Here is a 21,218-nt window from a genome sequence, read left to right on the forward strand (position 1 = left end):
CAGCTAGTGGCAAATTGCAAATGAATAATATCAACCATACAAATGGTCACGTTAATTTCGTGTATCTAATTGATGATTCTCCCATCAGTAATGTCATTATATTAAAATCTGTTCATTCTTAATGATGTTCTTGCAGAAAACTAGTTGAAATTGAAGAACTTGTCCTTTTGTTTCTTGCAAGAGTTTGCGTAATGTTCTTTCGTATGAATTGGTCCTAACTATATCTACTGATACAAGATGATTTCACATACATGTTATGAGAGGGAATTTAGAACAAATCACTCTATTGCTCTACTTAATTACTAATGATTTGTAATTATAACATGATAAGACCCTTAATAGGCTGGGGGAAGCCAGATTACAGCAAAGCTAAAAGCAATATGCTTTGAGCCAAATCGTAAACGAAGAGATAAAAGTGAGAGGGAACAAAGGTAAACATCACATCTTAAATCACAAAGCGACTTTAGGCAGAGTATTACATCAAGAGATTTTATCAACTAATCAAAGTTCATTAACACCTTTTTAATTAATCATTGGGTTTATTATTATATCAAGTGAAACTATTCGGAAGGAGGTTTATTTTTGTGAGAATGATTTTATAGATAACTTGATTTGAGTGATCTTACAGAAGTTTCTCTCGAGCAAAATTGAAACCCCACATGATCTGAAAAAGGATTATGGCTTCTGATTGAGTGGCTCCTAAACTGACACTCAGATGCTTGATTAAATTCATCACAACTAAATTCTTCAAAAATAATATATCTTCTGGACTATATCAATTGCATCAGGCTTTAACAGGTGTGCACATGACCACAAATAGTGATGTGACATGGAGAAAATGAAGCTACAAAATTAATTTGTGTATGTTGATGAAGATATAAACGGTCCTAAGCACTAAGCACATTTAGGAGGCAGGGACCAACCGAGAATTGAAGCTTTAACCAAAACAGTTGTGGATTATCCACCAAGAAACGTGGGACACTACACCATAATCTGCACTAATGCGGGAAGTGTTTGTATTTCCAATTTGTTATTTCTCCATTATCGTTATTTTATTAGGAAAACTAATGAAAATAGCTTGAAAACTTTGATATTTAATGATAAAGACAAAATAAATGGTAAAGTGAATAGTACCATGTTTGACTTTTTAGTGTAAAAATATGATTTTTCATTAAAATGAATAATACCACGGATTTTTCGTTAAAATTCCCTATTTTATTTTGTATTTCTAGTTTTTGGATGGACAAATCAAAGGATAATTGAAGAATATAATGAAAAAAAGATTGGGATCCTAAGCATACTCTAATGAGAGTACGATTTTCATGCTTATCAATTTTTGATGTTCCAGTCTTCCGTGGATAATTTAAAGAAGAATAAGAAATAAACTAGATGTGTGAATATAACTATTTTCCGTTCCATGATTTTAAATTGCATTGTCTTGATCTTCTATCCTAGTAATTGTGGGTTGTCGACTAGCTAGTCGAGAAGGGAACCCTAAACCCTAGATTTGATAATATATATACTTGTTTGAGTGACATTAAACTACTTGACTATAATAGATTTAAGTGACTTGTAGATTTGATCAATGGAGTTGTCATGGTAGTTAAGCAGGGTGTTCATCGTTTATCCTTATGTCATATTGTAGAAAATCTTCAATATCATCGTTATATATCTTCATGTCAATGCAATGTCTCACTCATTATCTTATAACTAAGACACTCACGTAATGATATATTCGCTGCGAAATAATTGATTTAGTGTCCACCTACATCTGTGCCACAATGTCATAAAATCCTTTTAACAGAAGGGAAAATAGCTAGAGCATGGTGCTGTAAACCTAGCTGTCAATTTTGCTGATTGACTTGGTCCCCTGCAACCCTTGTCCTCATGTCTTATCGTTCAAAAATCTCTCTCTCTCTCTCTCTCTCTCCTGAAAAGGATGACACTCTGTAGGTGTGGTTTACAAACCATCGTACAATTCTAAGATCGATGGAGTAGAGAGAGAGAGAGAGAGAGAGAGAGAGAGTTGTGCAACCAACATTAGAAGGTTGGTTAAATTTTTGAATAAACGACAGGTTTCATGGATAGATTGGTTGATTTTTGAATATATATTGTGGTTGTTTCTGAATATATGTTGTGGACTATATAATCATACACTACATGCTACAAATTTAGTATGCCCCCACTAAAAATTGTAAGCTGTAACGACTTTGTTCTTTGTTATTATTTTTTTATGCATTATTTCCTCTTCTGAAAACCCAGCAGCCACAAAAACTTCTCCAATGGAACCATCTGTGTGTGGAGAAGACGATATCGTTAGGTGGTTTGAGGACGTGACGGAGAAGGCAGGTTCAGTTCAAACGCAGACGCTCCGGCGGATACTTGAACTGAATTTCGAAGTGGAATATCTCAAGAAATGGTTGGGGGACATCGAAATCCAAGAGGTAGATGCGTGTCTGTTGGAATCACTCTACACTTCTTTGGTGCCTCTTGCTTCACATGCAGATTTAGAGCCTTACATTCATAGAATTGCAAATGGGGAATCAGGCCCCATTCTCACAAAACAACCTATAACTACTCTCTCCTTAAGGTTAGCTTCTTGATTATATTCATAAAAGTTGAGGTGTGTTTCAATTATTCCTTGTAAATATACTTTATTTTCCAAGTCCGAATATCTATCCACCTAGTTTGGGTCAAATTAGAATATTGCTAGAATAAACTAGAAATTTTTTTTGTTCTATTGGATTCAAGGAATAAAACCATTACCTGTATATGTTCACACTTTGTAGAAGGGTCTAATGGTCTCCTTTGGTTACATTTTCTCTAGTTCTGGAACCACAGAAGGAAGACAAAAGTACGTACCGTTTATGCGCCACAGTTCACAGACCACTCTTCAAATTTTTAGGCTGGCTGCAGCTTATAGATCAAGGTTTAAACTTTCTCTCTTAAATTTCAGTCCAGTATTCGAATTCATTAGACTGTCATATATGTAGGTAGCTATTTTTACAGCTTTTCATATTTATATGAAGTTATGAACCTTTATATTTACAATTATATGTCAACAGCACTAGTTAGAATAATATTCCAAAAGTATTAATTTATACTTGTTTAACCGTGGCTCTGTAATTTTACTTTTTTCGTCTTAATCGTAGGGTTTATCCGACGAGAGGAGGAGGGAGGATCTTGGAATTCATATACAGCAGTAGACAATTCAAAACGAAGGGAGGATTAACAGCAGGAACAGCCACAACTCACTACTACGCCAGCCCGGAATTCAAAATTAAACAAGAAAAAACCAAGTCATTCACTTGCAGCCCCGAAGAGGTCATTTCGAGCGGTGACAGCAAGCAATCAACATATTGTCACCTTCTCCTCGGCCTCTTCTTCTCCGAACAAGTAGAGTTCATAACCTCCACCTTTGCGTACAGCATAGTGCAGTCCTTTATCGCCTTCGAAGAGCTCTGGAAGGAGTTGTGCATTGACATACGAGACGGCACTCTTAGTAAACGAATCAATCTCCCCAAAGTGCGAAAAGCGGTCTTGGATATCATCTCCCCAAACCCAATTCTGGCTTCGAAAATTGAAGCTTGTTGCGAGGAGTTGGAGGATTTGGATTGGTTTGGTCTGATTCCCAAGCTTTGGCCCAACGCCAAGTATGTGTACTCTATAATGACAGGATCAATGCAGCCGTATTTGAAAAAACTCCGGCGATATGCAGCGGAAGTGCCGCTAGTAAGTGCAGAATATGGATCAACTGAGAGTTGGATTGGAGTGAATGTGGATCCCTGTTTGCCTCCGGAGGAGGTGACATTTGCAGTGGTGCCAACTTTTTCCTACTTTGAGTTCATACCACTTCATAGACAGAAGCAAGATTACAATTTGGTCATTGATGATTTCATAGAAGATAAACCAGTACCAATGTCACAAGTCAAGGTTGGACAAGAGTATGAGATTGTCCTCACTACTTTCACTGGTAAGTAATCACTGGTGTTTTTCTATGTTTCTCACATTCTTTTCTTTTTCTTACCAAAACCCGTAAAAAAAATTAAGTGACAAAAATACATACTAGTGTCCATAAATTATTTTGTATAGTATAATTCTACATAGAAAAACCCTAATACCCAAGTCGAAGCATGTACATTTTAGGTTTGCATGAATTTTTCTTTAACATCGTTAATAGTCTAACTCAACCTTTTGTTCTAACAAAAATAATCACGTGCGAAAAATTGAATTATCAAAATACTCTTTAAAAGTGGCGACTTGTCATTCTATAACAAAATCCCTTTTTTTTTTTTTTTTTTTGGGGTAAACTCTATAACAAAATCACTTTAGAGCCTTAAATTGGACATGTTTAAGCATCGATCATTGGTACATGCCTTCCTACAAGAAACAAAAGCATGTGGACTGTCGACTATTTAAATATCAGCGGCAATCATGGAAAAATCTGGTCCCCTTCCCTTGACACGTGGACCACAAGTTGCAATTTGGAAAAATTAGGCACTTATAAACTTATAGGGTACGTAGACAAAATTAAGTCCACAATAACATGGTCAAAAGAAAAATGCTACATACACCAATATTTTAAACCATTTTTTTCAAACCACATTGCGAATTCTAGATCCCTAGTAGGATCTTCATGATGTATTGATCAGATGGAAATAAAGGCAAAATTTTGTTTTTGTCTATATCTCTAAAAAGACTCGAAATTTGTTAATGTACGTTAATTATTTTAATTGGTTAGGATACTTTGCTTGTTTTCTTTTATTCGAGTTCAAATTTAGCTTTCTATAAATTGCTTTTTGTATAACATTGTATTTTTGCTGTCTATATTTTTCAGGACTTTATAGGTACAGGCTAGGAGATGTGGTGGAAGTGGCAGGTTTCCACAATGGAACTCCAAAATTGAACTTTATATGCAGGAGAAAGCTTATATTGACAGTAAACATAGACAAAAACACTGAAAAGGACCTTCAAATGGTGGTGGAGAGAGGCTCTCAACTATTGAGCAAGTCCAAAGCAGAACTGATTGACTTCACAAGCCATGCTGATGTCCTGACCCAACCAGGCCACTACATAATATACTGGGAGATCAAAGGAGAAGTTGAAGAGAGGGTTCTTGGTGAATGTTGCAGAGAAATGGATGCATCTTTTGTGGATCATGGTTACGTTGTCTCGAGGCGAAGTAATTCGATTGGACCTCTAGAGCTTCGGATTGTGGAGAAGGGAACGTTCAAGAAAATTTTGGAATATTTCATAGGAAATGGATCGGCATTGAGCCAATTCAAGACCCCTAGGTGCACTAGCAATAAGGTGCTCTTGAGCATTCTCAATTTATGCACCACTAAAAGGGTTTACAGCACTGCATATGCTAATTAGCAACATTATTGTATTTGGCAAAAGGATATGGAGGGTTAAATTCTTCCGGATCAGAGAAGTTACATGTCAAAATCATGAGTTTGGATCCAAAATAAAGTTTAACTTTATCTAATGTCGCCAATTTATTTGTAGAGTTTTTGTGCACATTCAATGTATAGACATTCCTATAAGTGAAGGATAAAAACGACAACTTCTTCAAATTATAACACATAAAAGTAAAACCGTTTGTTAAGAAAACAATAGGGGATATATTAGTGTTAGTCGCGGTTTCTGACAAAGTTATCATTCAAACTTGTATAGTTTCTTAGGATTTAAATATTAATGGACCCCTTCGTATACAACAAGCACAACCACTACCATGAATTTTGAGGATGAGCCAGGGGTGTTCGTGGCAGCAAATTGTGGGAATTTTGAGGATATCTTCTCTCCTCTTCAGTCGGAAGCTATGGCTTTCAGGGAGGGTTTGGCTTGGGCAGTTGATAGGGGTTTTCAAGATTTATTTTGAGACTGATTTCCTTTAGATTGTGGAGGCGTTGAGGGATCCTACTCTCAATTTTTCATCAATTAGACAAATTGTGGAGGACATCAAATCGCTACTCCATTCAATCATTGAAGCTGCTATTGTTACAATACTCGCCGCAATGCAAACTCAGTTGCCCACCGACTCGTACGGATTGGTCTCTCTCTCTCTCTCTAAGGCAAAGCTGTGAATGGAATATTTCTCCTCCTACTCCAAGTGTAGTTACTGACTTACTTGTAGAAGAAAGTGTAAGGCCTTGGAATAGGCTATGGATGAAACGATGTATTCTAACTCTTGATGAAATGAAATTTCCTATGGTATCCTTTTGAAAAGGGAAAAAAAAAAAAAAAAAAAGTCAGCACTAATGTGTACTAGTGTTTTTTCTTCCTTTTAATGAATATAAACTAAAATTAGACTAAAATGATAAAATAGTTTTTAGCAAAACTATATCTTATGTATATTGGAAACCAAAATGGCCCCATCTAAAACAAAATGTACCTAAAGCGTATTGATCAAGGTTCTAAAAGACGTTAGGCGCTAGTTGGGTGACGGGTCTAACGCCTAGGTAGATTTAAGTAAATTTATTGTATTTCGTGTAAATAAGTGTCTATTTATACTTAAAATACATATAATTTTATCATAAACTAGAAAATATAATGACATATATATTATGAAATATTGGAACATAATGAAAACATGGGGAGTAAACATATAATGTGTGTTTATTTAAGTGTTCAATAAGTCTCTTACAATTTATTGGAAATAATAAATTGCAAAAGGAAAGTTATCTATTTTCTATCTAAGTAAGTCGCAACCCAAACAAGTGTCTAGGCGGGTCTGGGCAAGCTAGGCGGTCTAGGTGGGCGCCTCAATAGGTCTAGGCGCCCTTTTTTAATTTTCAAACGCCTATGCATTAATTGGGGTGTTGGCCAGCTGCCAAACGCCTAGGTGAGACCTAAACAACATTAGGCAAGGATTTTTAGAACAATGGTATTGATACGTTTAAAATCAGACATACCGCAAAAACACAAATGCACGTAATAATTGTTTAAAAAAAAACATACCTAAAACTCATTGGTATATGTTTAAAACTAAATGCATGTCTCTTTATAAAAACAAACGTACCCATATATATACAAACCAAAGGTCATATATTAAACAAATGCATAGTTTCTAAATTTTCACCATAGTTTAGTTTTGGTCCCTAAAAACATAGTTAGATTGGATATGGAGAACTCACATGTGTCACATCATTAGATTAATAGTACATATATATATACACACACACTATGTTTGGATATGAAGGACTCACATGTGTCACATCATTACATTAATAGTACATATATATATACACACTATGTTTGGATATGAAGGACTCATATGTGTCACATCATCAGATTAATAGTACATACACACACACATATATATATATATATATGTCGTATATTAAACAAATGCATAGTTTCTGAATTTTATCGTATATTAAACAAATGCATAGTTTCTGAATTTTCATCGTAGTTTAGTTTTGATCCCTAAAAACTTAGTTAGATTGGATATGCAAGACTCATATACATGTCACATCATTAGATTAATAGTACGTATACATACATACATACATACATACATACATACATACATATATTTGTTTTACATAAGTTGACGGTGGAGAATATCAATAGTGCACATTTTGTTAAACTCATGGACCTCAATAAACAAATGTTTAGAGCAACTAGCCCTCTACCATAGTGAAGGAAAGGAATGTTGCCCTTGCACCTCGATTTGGGTTCGAATCCCGTCGACTCTTTAATCTAACATTCAATCTAACAAATCTATCGATTAACAATAATAATAATAATAATAATAATAATAAATAGTATAAGGACAAATTGAAAAATAAGGTGAAAGTTCAAGGGACATAAAGAAACATAAAGAAGCATAATATGGGTTTATTTTCTCCAACTGTGGTATGGCATGATTCTCCTCCACCGACGGTTCGTGCTGTTTTGTTTTTGGATTATGCTGGTTTGCCTGGCTTCCTCCTCTCAAATTAATGTGCATCTCGGCGTACAGATTTGTCTCACTTTTTTTTTTTCCTAACCTTGTGGTGTTCCTCAACTGGTTTTGTAGGCTTAGACCTTTTAGGTTTGGCTTTAGAGGGGTTAGATTTTATGTACCCCCTCTTTTCCTTGTACCTTTTTTCATTTTGTTTATAGAGAAGTAAGGTTTATGTTCCCCCTTCTTTTTCATGTTCTTTTTCTTCTTTTTCTTGTATTATGAAGGGTAAGTTTTATGTCCCCCCTGACTAGATATAACTTCTTTTTTCGTTATCAATAAAATTTCTCCCGTACCGTCGAGGTTTTCTAAAAAAAGAAATAGTTTTTCTCCCGCGTATGGCCTCTCTTCTCTTCCCAACCTATGGTTCCACATAATTATGTATTCTAAAATTGAGAAGGAATTTGATTGTTGCTTAGCTACAGTCAAATTATTGTCCCTTGATTTTGCCTTATTTACACTACTACGACCAAATCTGTGGCTGGGTTGGGTTTAGGCTGCTCCCCCTTTTTTCATGGGCTTCACTGGTTTTCTGTAAAAGCCCAGCCCTAAATCTAGCCCTAAGTCGATAAATGACAGTTCTGCCCATCAAAGGTTAAAATTCGACGGTGGGGATGATGTGTTTGGAAGGGTAATTTTGTCCTTTAATGTTTTGAGCAAATTAGGGACAAGTTTGGCTTCGTTGTCATTCGATGAGGGTTTCGGGGATGGAGGTTATGTTGCATCTGAGATAAAGATAGATTGGAGATAGAAAAACAAGACAGACAGATAACGATGGAGGGAGGGATTTGTGTGATTTGCAAAGAGAAAGATGAGGGGTCCGTTGCAGAGAGAAGATTTGGGAGGATTTCTACGAGTGATTTTAGGGATTTGCAAAGAGAGAGAGAGAGAGAGAGAGATGAGACAACGGGCTATGGAGACAGGTGTAGATTGAGGTGTCGTTTCTCTTCTTCTCCCCATTTAAAACCCCATCCCTTTTTCTTCTCTTCTTCTTCTTCTTCCTTACTCTTCAGAAAATCCCACCTTCTAGGTTTAATCCTTATTTCTTTCTCATCCTAAATCTGTGCATGTCGGAGCTCTGGATTTTGATATGAGACTTTTGAGGTATGTTCTTGGTGCTTATCTTGTGGGTTATCATACAACACATACACACAACTAGGTATGTAGACGTCTATGGCCATAGGACATAGTTGATGATATTTATGACATATCCCCAGCTTCACTAGCCCAGGGCTAGTGTCAGTGTGATATGTTATATGTATATGTTTCTTTTCTGGCGTAACCCAGAGTCGTACAGCTTCACCTTCGGGTGATGGACCCTATGTTTCTTCTCTGATGTAATCTGGAGTCGCACAACTTCACCTTCGGGTGATGGACCCACTGCATATACATATATCTCTTCTCTAGCATAACTTAGAGTCGTACAGCTTCACCTTCAGGTGATGGACCATGAGTTCTTCACTGACGTAACCCAGTGTCGTACAGCTTCAACTTTGTGATGGTTATGCCTTTAAGCCACTATGATACCCATAGTTAAGTACATCATTGATGAGATTACAGAGGTTATACAGATTTACCTTCGGGCGGCTATATTTCCATTACTGAGCACTGGTTTATACATATATGTTTTACGAATGATTTTTAAGGCATGCTAGAGTTTTCAAAAAACCTATTATGTAGTATTATATATGTGAAACCCCACCCCTAAATTCTATTGTAATTTCACAATTCACTTAAAGGTATTTTGAATTTTACATTTTCACCCCCCCCCCCCCCCCCGCTATTCTACCCAATCCGAATCCACTTTCCAGATTCTCTCAACTCCCTGTCTCAACTCCCTGCCTGCCATGTGGCAGCCCACTAACTCACCATATATCTCTCTCTCTCTTTCAGCTCTCACTTTCTCACTTTCATCTCTCTCACCGATCGAATCCACCCACCCACGCATGCCCTTAAAGGCACCCCAACAACGACGCAGCAGCACCACCACCCTCGTGGACCTCCTATCCCTCTCCTTTGTCTCTGCAAAGCCCGGAGGCACCCAGACAGCACCCAAAACCAGGTCCGACGAACCTCTGCAATTCTCTACCTAAACCCGGCCACCTCCGCCCATCCCACAGTAAATCGAAGGTAAGAAAACACTTCCTCTCACCTTGCACTTCATTTTCGTACCTAGATTGTAGCCTAGGGTTGAGTTTCAATAGCGACCGGAGCTCGAGAGGCTCATGCCTTCTTCCCTAACGAGAAACGAGCCTTTTAGCCCAAACCCAAAAAGACCAAGCCCTTCAAGCCTTGCCAGCTCGGGCCTTGGCCCACTAAACCCTAGGTCCGTTTAAACCCAACCCAACCCAAATCCTTTTAGTTTATTTATTTTTATTTATAGTTTTATAAAAACCGAAAACCCTTTTATTTTGGGCCAGGTCTTCAAGCCCAAGGCCTAATAGAACCTAAACCTAGAACATTTCAAACTAAGGCCTTTGGGCCGTGCGTAGCTTGGGCCTTTGGCCCAAGGAACCAAGCCTAGTCAAAACCTTAGCCCAACCACGTGGGTGCATGCCGGTGTTGGCACGTGGAGTACACGCGCGGCGCCGACAGTGGTGAATTTTTCGACTACTTTTCCAGCCACCCACGGTGGCGCGTGGTGGCCTGTGGGGGTACTCGAGGTCCTCCTTTATGTTTTTTGACGTCCCGAATCCGTTTATGAGAATAGTTTTGTTAATTGTACCCTTTATGTGCCTAGGTGTGAATATTAGAGGCGATTCCGGCTTTCCTATTTTGTACGGCCCTTCGACGACATAGTATCTGTGAGTGGACCCTTCTAAAATGCATGTTTTAATAGTAGAAATGCATACATGAAAAACATGATTTTAATGATTACGTTTTATGAGATATTATGCTTACTGAGAATATTTTGGAATACCATATTTTATCGAAATGATATTCTTTGTAGTATATATGATGGATGACTATATACTATTTAGGGTAAATATCAGTTTACTACCTTCACGTTTCGTGGTTTTCAACATTTAGTACATGAAGTTTTTTTCATCCTAGAGTCATACCTAAAGTGTTAATTTTGGGACAGTCTCATATATCCGTTAGTTTGGTTGTTAAGTCTCCCGTTAATTGATGACGTGGTGCCCATGTGGACAATGATTGGACGACACGTATCATTAAAAAAATTAAAAAAATAATATAATTATTATTATTTTTTTTTTTTAAAGGCCCAGAACACCGTCGTCTTCCCCAGACACCCCTACATCCCCTCCACCCCTTCCACGACTCCACCCCTTCATCCCCTCCACCTTCACCCACCGACACCATTCCTCTTCCCTAATACCCACCCTTACTACCGAGCCTTTTCTCCTTCCCCAAAAACCCAGCACATTCCTTTCCCCCAAAAACCCGAGTGCCGTGATGGGGTTTGACGACTGTCAGATTGGTACGACGGTTGAGGAATGAAGCGAAAACAGTGCCCACTGCCGGCATCAGAGACTGTGGAGGTTCCAGCGGTACCTGGGATCTGTTACGTACTTGAGATCCGCAAAGAGACTGACGATATATACCCAGATAGTCCCCAAACTCACAGATCTGCAAATTAAAGGGTATAAACCATAACTTTGTTAACTAATTGAACTGTGATCTGTTATGTTTATTATAAGACCATGAGATGAGAAAAATAATGAATCAAAACTCTGAGGACCCCAAATTCGGTGAACGATGTGACAAAGTTGAAAACCCTGGACCGAAGAAGGCACCTTTAACTTGATTAAGTGCATTCATTTCCTTTCTGATATTTGTATGTGTCGATTCAGATGACCATGGTGACATTATTTGTTATATGTGCGAGGTACCCTCGATCCGTAAGGAAAATGAAGAGAAGTGGGAAGATCATTCAGACATCACGTATCCATAAACTCGAAACGCACAGATCTACGAACACATATTCAGTATAACCCATCCTCCTTCAATTTTTGCTGTTTACATGCCAAAAAGTCTAAGAAAACTAAATGCAGTGATACCTCTGTTCCATCTTGTGAAGGTAACACTAGATCCGTGAAAAATCCTAACAAAATGACTCAAACTACAGCATGAGCTTGCAAATCTGAAAGCAAAGGTATAGATCTGCTGATTCAGACCTTGGATTCGGGTACGAATTCTAGGGTTTTGCCCTTCCGCAGACCTTGAACCATAACCAGTTTAAGAGCTGAAGTGTGAAATCCCGTTATTGGATTTCATTGTTATAATTTACGTATTTGTATTATTGAGATTTTATATTATTTCTCAAGAATTTATTTTAAATTGTTTGAACTTAGATTTTAACTAAACTAGTTACAAAGTTTGAAGTTTGAAAATTAATTGTTTAAAATCCGTAGACCTTTGGAGGTCACCATTTATATTTTTGAATAGATCTTGAAACCACGAACGTATAGGCGAAAGCCATTTGCGAGTCCGAATTATAACGGTATAGTTACGGATATTTGAAGTTGTCTTACTAAACTATAGATTTTAAATCGATTAAACTTCCACAAGGAAGAAGCCTTATCAGATTTAAGCAAAAATAAGAGGACCAATCAAATAAGGGGAGGGGGGAAGGTTTCTGAAAAAGAGAAAGGAAGAAAAATGGGCTGCTGCTAATCCGTTTTAAGGGTGAAATGGACCCGTTAACCCACAAACTTGAACCGCTTGTATCTCCTTCATCCGAGCTCCGTTTTGGGTTATCTTGATGTCCAAGGAAAACTCTTGATGAGCCCTACATCTCTGTAGTGTTAGATTTCCCATTTTCTTTTCCATATTTGCAGTTCGAAGCCACAAAGCCCACGACTTTTTCAGCGGTTTTATCATTTTTTCGGTGATTCCGGCAACCATTTCCTTCAAGTGAGGTATGAAACTTCATTTACTCTTCATAATCTTCAAGTTGGTATGCTTATTTTGTGCTTTCGTATTCATTTTAGAGTGGGGTGTTTAGAACCCTAGAAATCCGGCTTTCTTCGGTGAATTTGGACAGTTTACGGTTATAATTTAGCATCGGCCTAGTTGTGAAAAGTGTTTCCTTTGTTGAGCTCTAGTTACCACGTAAATTTGAGCTCATTTAGTTAATGTTGAAAATTCAGGGTTTCTAAACCCTCCACCTTGACTACCACCCCGTGTGGTGGTGCGTGGGACCGTCCACGAGTGTTGTCTAGGTACCAAATACCTTCTAGTGACCCTGTGAACCTATATCTATCTCGGTTTCCCAAAATTCTATTGTTTGGTGGGGTGATCAAATTGGACCGCCACTTGTTTGGGTGATTGACGATAATCCGACCGTTGGATCGTCACCAAACCTCAATGCATTATAGAACATTATATTTAGTTAAGATTAGTATTAATGGAAGCCCTGTGATGCTTTACGGCTTATCTCGGTGAGTGACTTTAACATATGTGATATGGTTATTACCTTGAATTCTTATATTGGTATCATCTGTGAATATGCCTTGGTTTTATAATGTGATTTCTATTGAAATGTGATATTATATGTATATATATATATATATATATATATATATATATATATGATCATGATATATGATTTGACATGCATATTTGAAAGGTGGTTGATTTGCATAAATGGTATGATACGATGAAATGTGAGTGACTTCAATATATGTGAATATGAAATGGTTTTATAATTAATTTTTCCTATAAATTGTTAATTTTTATATTTAGCCCGATGTAATTTTATGAAGTGGGATTTGACGCGCATATTGGAAATATGGTTTGTTTTGTATGATTGGCTTGATTTGATGAAAGGTAAGGGCTAGTGATGGACCATTAACCCATTGTCATAGGGTTTGTTGCTTCGAAACGTGTTTCACCCCTCATTTCATTATTTCATTTCTTGTTTCGTTGAGCCTTTATAACTTGAGTAACTTGATTCATGTGTTGTTTCATTGATTGGTTGTTATGCATTGTGCTCCACGATTCCGTTGAGTGATGGTTCGGAATCCTTCCTATTCCACTCCGCGATTCCGTTGAGTGATGGTCCAGAATCCTTCCTACTCCACTCCGCGATTTCGTTGAGTGATGGTCTGGAATCATATCCTGGTTTGGATTCCATTGAGTGATGGTCTGGAATCCCTTCTACTCCGCAATTCCGTTGAGTGATGGTCCAAAATTGTATCCTGATTTGGATTTCGTTGAGTGATGGTCCGGAATCCCCTTTGGTGTCTTGGTTTCGTTAGGTGGTCTAAAATCCCCTTTTTCCAGAGATGTAGTTTTCAGCCTAATTAAGTTCCTCTAGCCCTATTTTTTAATGTATATATGAACGATGGTTTTTTTGGGAATCTTGTGGTTTGAATTGGAAAAAAGGTTGGATGTCTGAGTGACTTCTACGGAGTTTTCAGCGACTTGATTATGATTCCATAAAGTATAATTCTATACTTGATATTTATAGATTGTGGTCGTTGGTTTTTTTTTTTTTTATTGAATATCACATACTTGTATTATTGTCACTCACCTGAGTCTCGCAGCTTATGTGAGTGCCTGATTTGCCAGTGTACCATTCCTATAATGTAGGCATTGATTTTATATGTGACATGTCTAGGTAAATTACGAGAAACTGCTTGATATTTTGGTTCCGTTGAATGGTCTGGAACCCGATGTTGTTGGATTTCATTGAGTGGTTCGGAATCCTTGCTCTTGTTCATTTCCGTAAGGTTATCTTAGAATCCTAAATTTGAGTGGATGAAAATTACCCACAATAGATATTGTGAATATAAGTTAGAATTACCATGTTTATTACTCATAATCCAAGTGAGGAAGTATATAGAGTTCCTTGGTTAAATTCGTGAAATGTTTTGTTATCGCATTGTTTGATTAACGTAATCAAATGCTAAGATTGTGCATCTTTGATTCACAAATTGATTAATTGACGGGATTGTGGAATGACGTTAGATATGAGTGTTGTTATTATGATTATTTTAGTTGATTAATGTTTCTAGAGAATAATATTGTGCATTGTTAATTCTTTAATATGTTACACGCTATGAATTGTGATTTTATGTGGGAAACATGATGATTTATGTGATGGATGAAGTGGAAATGTTATTCGTCATGCGGGATTATTATGTTGGATATCATTGTTATTGTTATGATTAGACTTCTTGATAAATATGGCGAGAGAATATGATTGTGCTTCGTTGTTTGTTCTTTGAAATATTGCATGATATGCATTGTGGTATTTTATTGAGAGATAACAACTTATGTGATGAATGTTCGAGTGTAGTGAAGTAATAAGCTACGAATGGCTTGATCCTTATTTAGGGTACGTAGGCAGTCTAACGAGGATGTTAGATGCAGCCATAAAGTCTACGAAGAATTATTGCGCAGTTGGATCTTAAGTTATGTTTTGTCTTTTTCTGGAGGCGGGGTATGTTAGAGACGCGTATTTGGTGATGTCACATGTCAATCCTGGACATATGTCAGAATCGAGGCGTGACATGAAGGCTCCATTTTTGGCAGAGATAAAAATGTAACAACCCGTCCCAGGATTTACGGAAGAAAATGTATATTTTTGTATTTTCACTAAGTTTGGGGGATACCTTCCTTTTTAAAATTGTTTTTTTAGCCTTAATTGGTGAGCCCAAGGGGCCCACCCCCTGTTTTGTCCCCGGTTCCTTTCCCTTTTCTTTTTTTTTTTCTTCTGAAAAGTCTTCTCTTCTCTCTTCTCTCTTTCTTCCTCCGTGCTCTCTCTTTCCCCCTCCTCTTGGTGCTCTTTCCTCCGACAAGAACACACACACACACACCCATGCCCACACCTATAGCTCTTTTCTAACCCTGTGGTTGTGTTTTGGACGTCAAATCATGAAGAAACCACCTCGGAGACATTTTCCAATTTTCCGGCGAGCACCGCCCATTTCGAGGTAATTTCCGGCCAAACCACGGCGAGTTGGCCGGCGTCCAAGTTTCCGGCGGACACCCGTGGCTTCCAGGCTGTTTTCCGGCCAACTCCGACCACAATGACGAGAACCAAGGGGGCAATTATTTGTGACGTTTCAGTCTTCGCTAGTGGCATGGCTTTTCGACGGCGAAGTACTGTGAGTGGACCCCTTCTAAAAATGCATGTTTTAATGGTAGAATTGCATACACAGAAAAGCATGACTTTATGATTATGTTTTATGAAACGTTTTGAGATAACATGCTTACTGAGGCTAGTTTGAATTATTACTATTTTTCCTATAACCCATGTTCTTATAGAATATCTGATGGATGATGATATGATATTTAGAACATGTTTAGAACACCTCTTTATAGTATAGATGATGGATGACTTTATACTATAAAGTTGATTTTCAATATATGTATGTTCACTGGTTTTGTACTTACCTAGTGGTCCTTTCCGCTACGGGACGTAGGGATAGATCCGGTCCGTCCCGGGCGACGGTTTTGTGTTGGCATAGGGCCTGGATTGTGTTTTCCTCTGACTGTCTGCTCAGAGACGGGGAGCCGGCATGGGGCCTGAAGTGTATTTTCCTCTGACTGTCTGCTCAGAGACGGGGAGCAAGCATAGGGCTTGGAGAGTTGTATCGGACATCCACTAGTGTTTATTATTTATGCAAATTATGAATTGAGACATTGCACGACATGCTAGATTTCGGAAAACCTATGTTTCTCATTATATATGTGTTTTTCATAAAACCTGGGGGTTAGTACGTTGATAACTGTTTTATTATATATATATCAACTTGGTCCACTCATGTTTGTTTTGCGCCCCCTTCAGGACTTAGAATCGAGGCATACAATCCCGACGTCCAGGCACTTCTGCATCGGCATCTTCGAGTCCTCGTGGTGTAGGACCCACTTCTTTGTCTCATTCAATTTTATATTATTTTCTTTTAGTGTTCTAGATTAGAGGTGTGCTCTGAACACAGTCCTTATTTGCATATTATTTATTCTTTTATATTTATAAGCCTTATTTATCCCTTGTTTTCAGCATTTGCACCTAATAAATGGCTTTCGTCACCCTCGGGTGTCGGCCAGCACGTGCCTATCCTGGTATTCGGGGAATATCGGGGTCGGGGCGTGTCAAAAAATGAGGGAAAAAGTTTTTGAGTTTTGAAATGCTTTTTAGAGTGAAGGAGGAGATCGCAAGCTCGAGGTCCCAGCCATGGGCGTTGAGGATCTTCATGCACAAATCGGAGTCTTCGAGGTCTGTGATCACTTGGAAATACACTAACTTGTTCACATCGACCATCTTTGCATGCAGATTAGGGTTTTCCCTAGGAGTCGTGGTGGATGGGATGGAGGGGTGTTGGGTGGGGAAGACGAAGGGTTCTGGTTTTTTTTTTTTTTTTTTTTTATTTTAATACTTTTATTTAATTAAGTTTTTTTAATTTTTAAATTTTTTTTAATGACACATGGCGCCCAGTCATTATTCACATGGGCACCACGTCATCAATTAATGGGAGACTCAACAGCCAGACTAACAGATGTATGAGACTGTCCCAAAATTAACACTTTAGGTATGACTCTGGGACGAAAAAAATTTCATGTACTAAATGTTGAAAACCACGAAACTTGAGGGTAGTAAACTGATATTTACCCTACTATTTATGAACATGCTTTTACACACTTCTTTGTAGTATATATGATGGATGACTATATGCTATGAAGATGTTTTGAGATATATGTATCTATGTTTGGAAAGACTATGTTCAATGATATGGTGCGTATTTAGTGGTCACTGTTCTGCCTACGAGCGAGAGATATAATTGTTAACTTCAAGTCGGGAGAAATAATCTCTGGCTTCGGGCCGAGAGACATAGTTGTTAGCTTCAGGCCTGGAGGAATAATCTCTGGCTTCGGGCCGAAAGACATAGTTGTTGGTTGCGGGCCGAAAGATATAATTATTGAACACCACGAGTGACTAGGATACCACTAGTTAGCACACTATATACGATATATGTTTTATGAAGGTTTTATGGCATGCTAGGGTTTCAGAAACTTATTACATATTATGCTATTGAGTTTTCATAAAACTTTGGGGGTTAGTATGTTGATAACTGTTTTAGTATTATATATATATATATATATATATATCAACTTGGACCACTCATGTTTGTTTTGCGCCCCCTTAGGACATAGGAACGAGGCGTACGATCCGACTTACGAGGCATTCCTTTACCAGTGACATCTTGCTATTCTTTCTACTTTGACATCATTGTAATAGCACATTCCGCTTGTATTCTGAATTAGATGTATGCTCTGAACATGTCATGCATCATCACTATGATTTCATTGTTGGCAGTTAAATATTATTTTATTATCTTAGTAGTATGTATTTAATTTTTACATTGCGTATTTATGTGCAAAATTTTATATGCATGTTTTACATGCTCTTAGCATATGCATTCATTAAATGGCTTGCGTCACCCTCGGGTATCAGCCAGCACATGACCATCCCGATGTCCCTCGAACATTGGGATCGGGGCGTGTCAATATGTATTTTCAAAACAGGGGTTAGTATGTTCAGAAAGAAAATGGTTTTCTTATTATTAGTAATATTATTATAAACTTTGATCCACTCACTCTTTTGGTTTTGCGCCCCCTTCAGGAGTTAAAATCGAGGCACACGATCCGGGCGTCAGGACACTTCTTGTTAGGTATCTTCGAGTCTTCTTTGTGTAGGACCCATTACTCGGTTTGTACCTTTTCATAATAAATCTTTCACATTACTCTTGATTAGTTGTATGCTCTGAACACGATTCTGCATTAGTATATTTATGTTTGAGCACATATTTTTATTTGCTTGCATGTTAAAATGGCTTCGTCACCCTCAAGCAGCACGTGTCTATCCTGATATTTAGGGATATCGGGATCGAGGTGTGTCACGTTTCTCTTACCTCGCCACCATTTTACTGATCTACAGAACTGAAGTCTATATCTCGCATAGCCAATTCTTGTCAAGCAAGAAACTGAAATTTCAAGCAATGTTGGACTCCCTTCCTCAGGAAATCACTCATGATATCCTATTTAGACTACCCACTAAATCTTTGATCCAATGCACCTCGGTGTGCAAGCCATGGAGATCCATGATCATAAACCAAAGTTTCATTCAGTACCACCTTAGGCGAACCATCAGTTTCAATAAACGGAATGACATTCACCTCCTCCTAGTCCACAGTGTTTCTGGTAATCGTACAACTTCTGTTAGAACCCACCGCCACACAACGGTCATGTCTGATATAAGTCAAGAGGTCTTTTCTGTGCATTATGAGAACCAGGATTTTGACAAGAACTCCGAGATAGAATTTCCAAGTGCTCTCAAGGAAGAACTGCGGAATGATATTCTTCATGTTGTCTGTATTTGTAACGGTCTGGTATGCTTTGCAGATGATATGCATTGTTATGGTAACAGCTTCATAATATGGAACCCATTTAGTAGGAAGTCAGTAACCCTTCCCAACCCTGGTATTACTTTTCCCATGTATAACAGCATTCCCAATTATGGCGGATTTGCTGCGGCTATTGGTTTCGGTTTTGATGCTATGACAGCTGACTATAAGGTTGTTTGAGTTGCCACCCCTAGCAATGAACTTAGAGGTCCAACCATGGCTGAAGTTTATTCACTAGCCGGTGGCTCGTGGAGGAGTCTTGGTTCCGTTGCTCCTCAATGTGCAATATATGGAAGAGAAAAACACCTTTTCTTTAATGGAGCTCTTCATTGGCCTGCAGTACGTAGGACAAGGGATGATCATTTTATATTGACATTTGATGTGTGCAGTGAGTTATTTCGCGAGATATCGATGCCAAAGAGTGTCATCTGGAGGTCCCCATTGGGATTGTTGTTGTCTGTTTCAGGAGACAGAAAATCTATAGCTCTATTCGTGATGGATGACACTTCTAAAGAATATCTTGATATATGGGTGATGAAAGAGTATGGCGTGAGGGAGTCCTGGACTAAATTGATTAGTCTCGGTCCACAAGATCCGGAAAAACTTTTACCTCGAGCGTTATGTTTTAGAAAGAATGGTGAAGTATTAGTAATGCTTCTTGATGGAGGCATATACCTTAACTTCGGAACCGCAATAACAAAGGGTGTATTTGTTTCCCTAGACCTTGTGAGCAAACAGTTGAAAAACCTTGAGGTTTGTGGACCTTATTGCTCTGTTGATTCCTTCGAAGAGAGCCTCCTCTTGCTGGACAAGACCGATGCGGTTTCTCACTAAAAAAATAAATTTGTAAGGACTTTTTGTGAGATGTTTGAGCAGCCTGAAGTGTGCTGGTGTATTTTTAATTTTGGCATGGAACATTTTATCTGAAGCTCCGGTAGTTTTTCTTGAGTACTTCTATTATTGTTGTAAGCTTGAGCTTTTTGAAATTAATAAAAACTGAAACTTTGGAAGAATCTCGTTACAATTTCAATTCGTGTTGCAGCTTCAAACTATGTACTCGTTATCTGTGGTAGTATCTATGAAATGCTTTTGCAAACTACAAGAACCAAATACAGTAACTTGTCTCAGCTAAGAATTAGGGCAAACTTTATAAAAACTTTTTTGGGACTAAAAAACGTGTTTTGGCTAAGAAAAAAAATTACAAATTTTAGAGTTAGTTCATCGGACTACATCGTCCTTCAAATTGGCATAACTCCTCACTTTGATCCATGAGATTTAAAATTGATAGAATTGGTCCGTGAGTTTGTCTACAAAATACTTTTTTTTTTTTTTTTTGTCAAATCAGTTTGGCCTATTGTTTATTAAATTGAGTTTTTTTTTTTTTTGTTATTTTGGTCCTTATTAAATAGAATTTTTCACAGAATGATAATGGACAAACTTAGGGACCATTCTATCGATTTTAAATATCAGGAAAGTGAGGAGTTACGCAAATCTCAATAATTATTTTGGCTTGAAAGTCCACACAAAAATAAGGCTCCATATGGCCATTTCTCCCTTCTCAACCTAATGGTCTCATACAGTTCTCTCTAAAGCCGTCTACGGCCGGTCAGACACTTTTGAAAAGAAATAAAGAAATTGTATCCTCTTTTGTATTTTATGAAGGTGATTCGGAAGAAATTGATGGGTTAGAAAAAGCACAAAAATACAAAGACGGATGTTCTTATGTTGCTCATCTCTTGCGTTGACAAAATATGCTTTGTGCTAGCTAATGCACCGCAAAGAATCACAGAGAAGGCACCGCGGAAGAAGAAGATCAAAGTTGGAAAGAAGTTTCCAAAGTATGTCTCACTGAAGGTAAATATAGCATGAGATCATGTCATCATTTCGATCTTTGA

The 21,218-nt window shown here is 37.8% G+C and overlaps 1 protein-coding gene and 1 pseudogene across 3 annotated transcripts; both read left to right on the forward strand.

Moving 5' to 3' along the window:
- The first annotated feature begins 1,818 nt into the window (after positions 1–1,818).
- On the forward strand, positions 1,819–5,488 carry LOC137739991 (indole-3-acetic acid-amido synthetase GH3.10). Of its 3 annotated transcripts, none has more exons than XM_068479768.2 (5): positions 1,819–2,047; positions 2,266–2,590; positions 2,828–2,929; positions 3,153–3,973; positions 4,838–5,488. In XM_068479768.2, the coding sequence occupies exons 2-5, from the start codon at positions 2,283–2,285 to the stop codon at positions 5,374–5,376; spliced, it is 1,770 nt and encodes a 589-aa protein (XP_068335869.1). In that variant the 5' UTR covers positions 1,819–2,047; positions 2,266–2,282; the 3' UTR covers positions 5,377–5,488. The 3 variants fall into 3 exon arrangements, with proteins under 3 accessions (XP_068335869.1, XP_088556464.1, XP_068335868.1); XM_088700338.1 differs by having other exon boundaries at positions 1,895–2,047; positions 2,263–2,590; XM_068479767.2 differs by lacking the exon at positions 1,819–2,047 and having other exon boundaries at positions 2,138–2,590.
- A 12,859-nt stretch (positions 5,489–18,347) lies between these two features.
- On the forward strand, positions 18,348–20,157 carry LOC137739425 (F-box protein At3g07870-like; annotated as a pseudogene).
- Positions 20,158–21,218: the final 1,061 nt, after the last annotated feature.

This window comes from Pyrus communis, chromosome 9 (genome assembly GCF_041283825.1).
Source record: "Pyrus communis isolate YQ-2024b chromosome 9, ASM4128382v1, whole genome shotgun sequence".
Lineage (NCBI taxonomy): Eukaryota > Viridiplantae > Streptophyta > Magnoliopsida > Rosales > Rosaceae > Pyrus > Pyrus communis.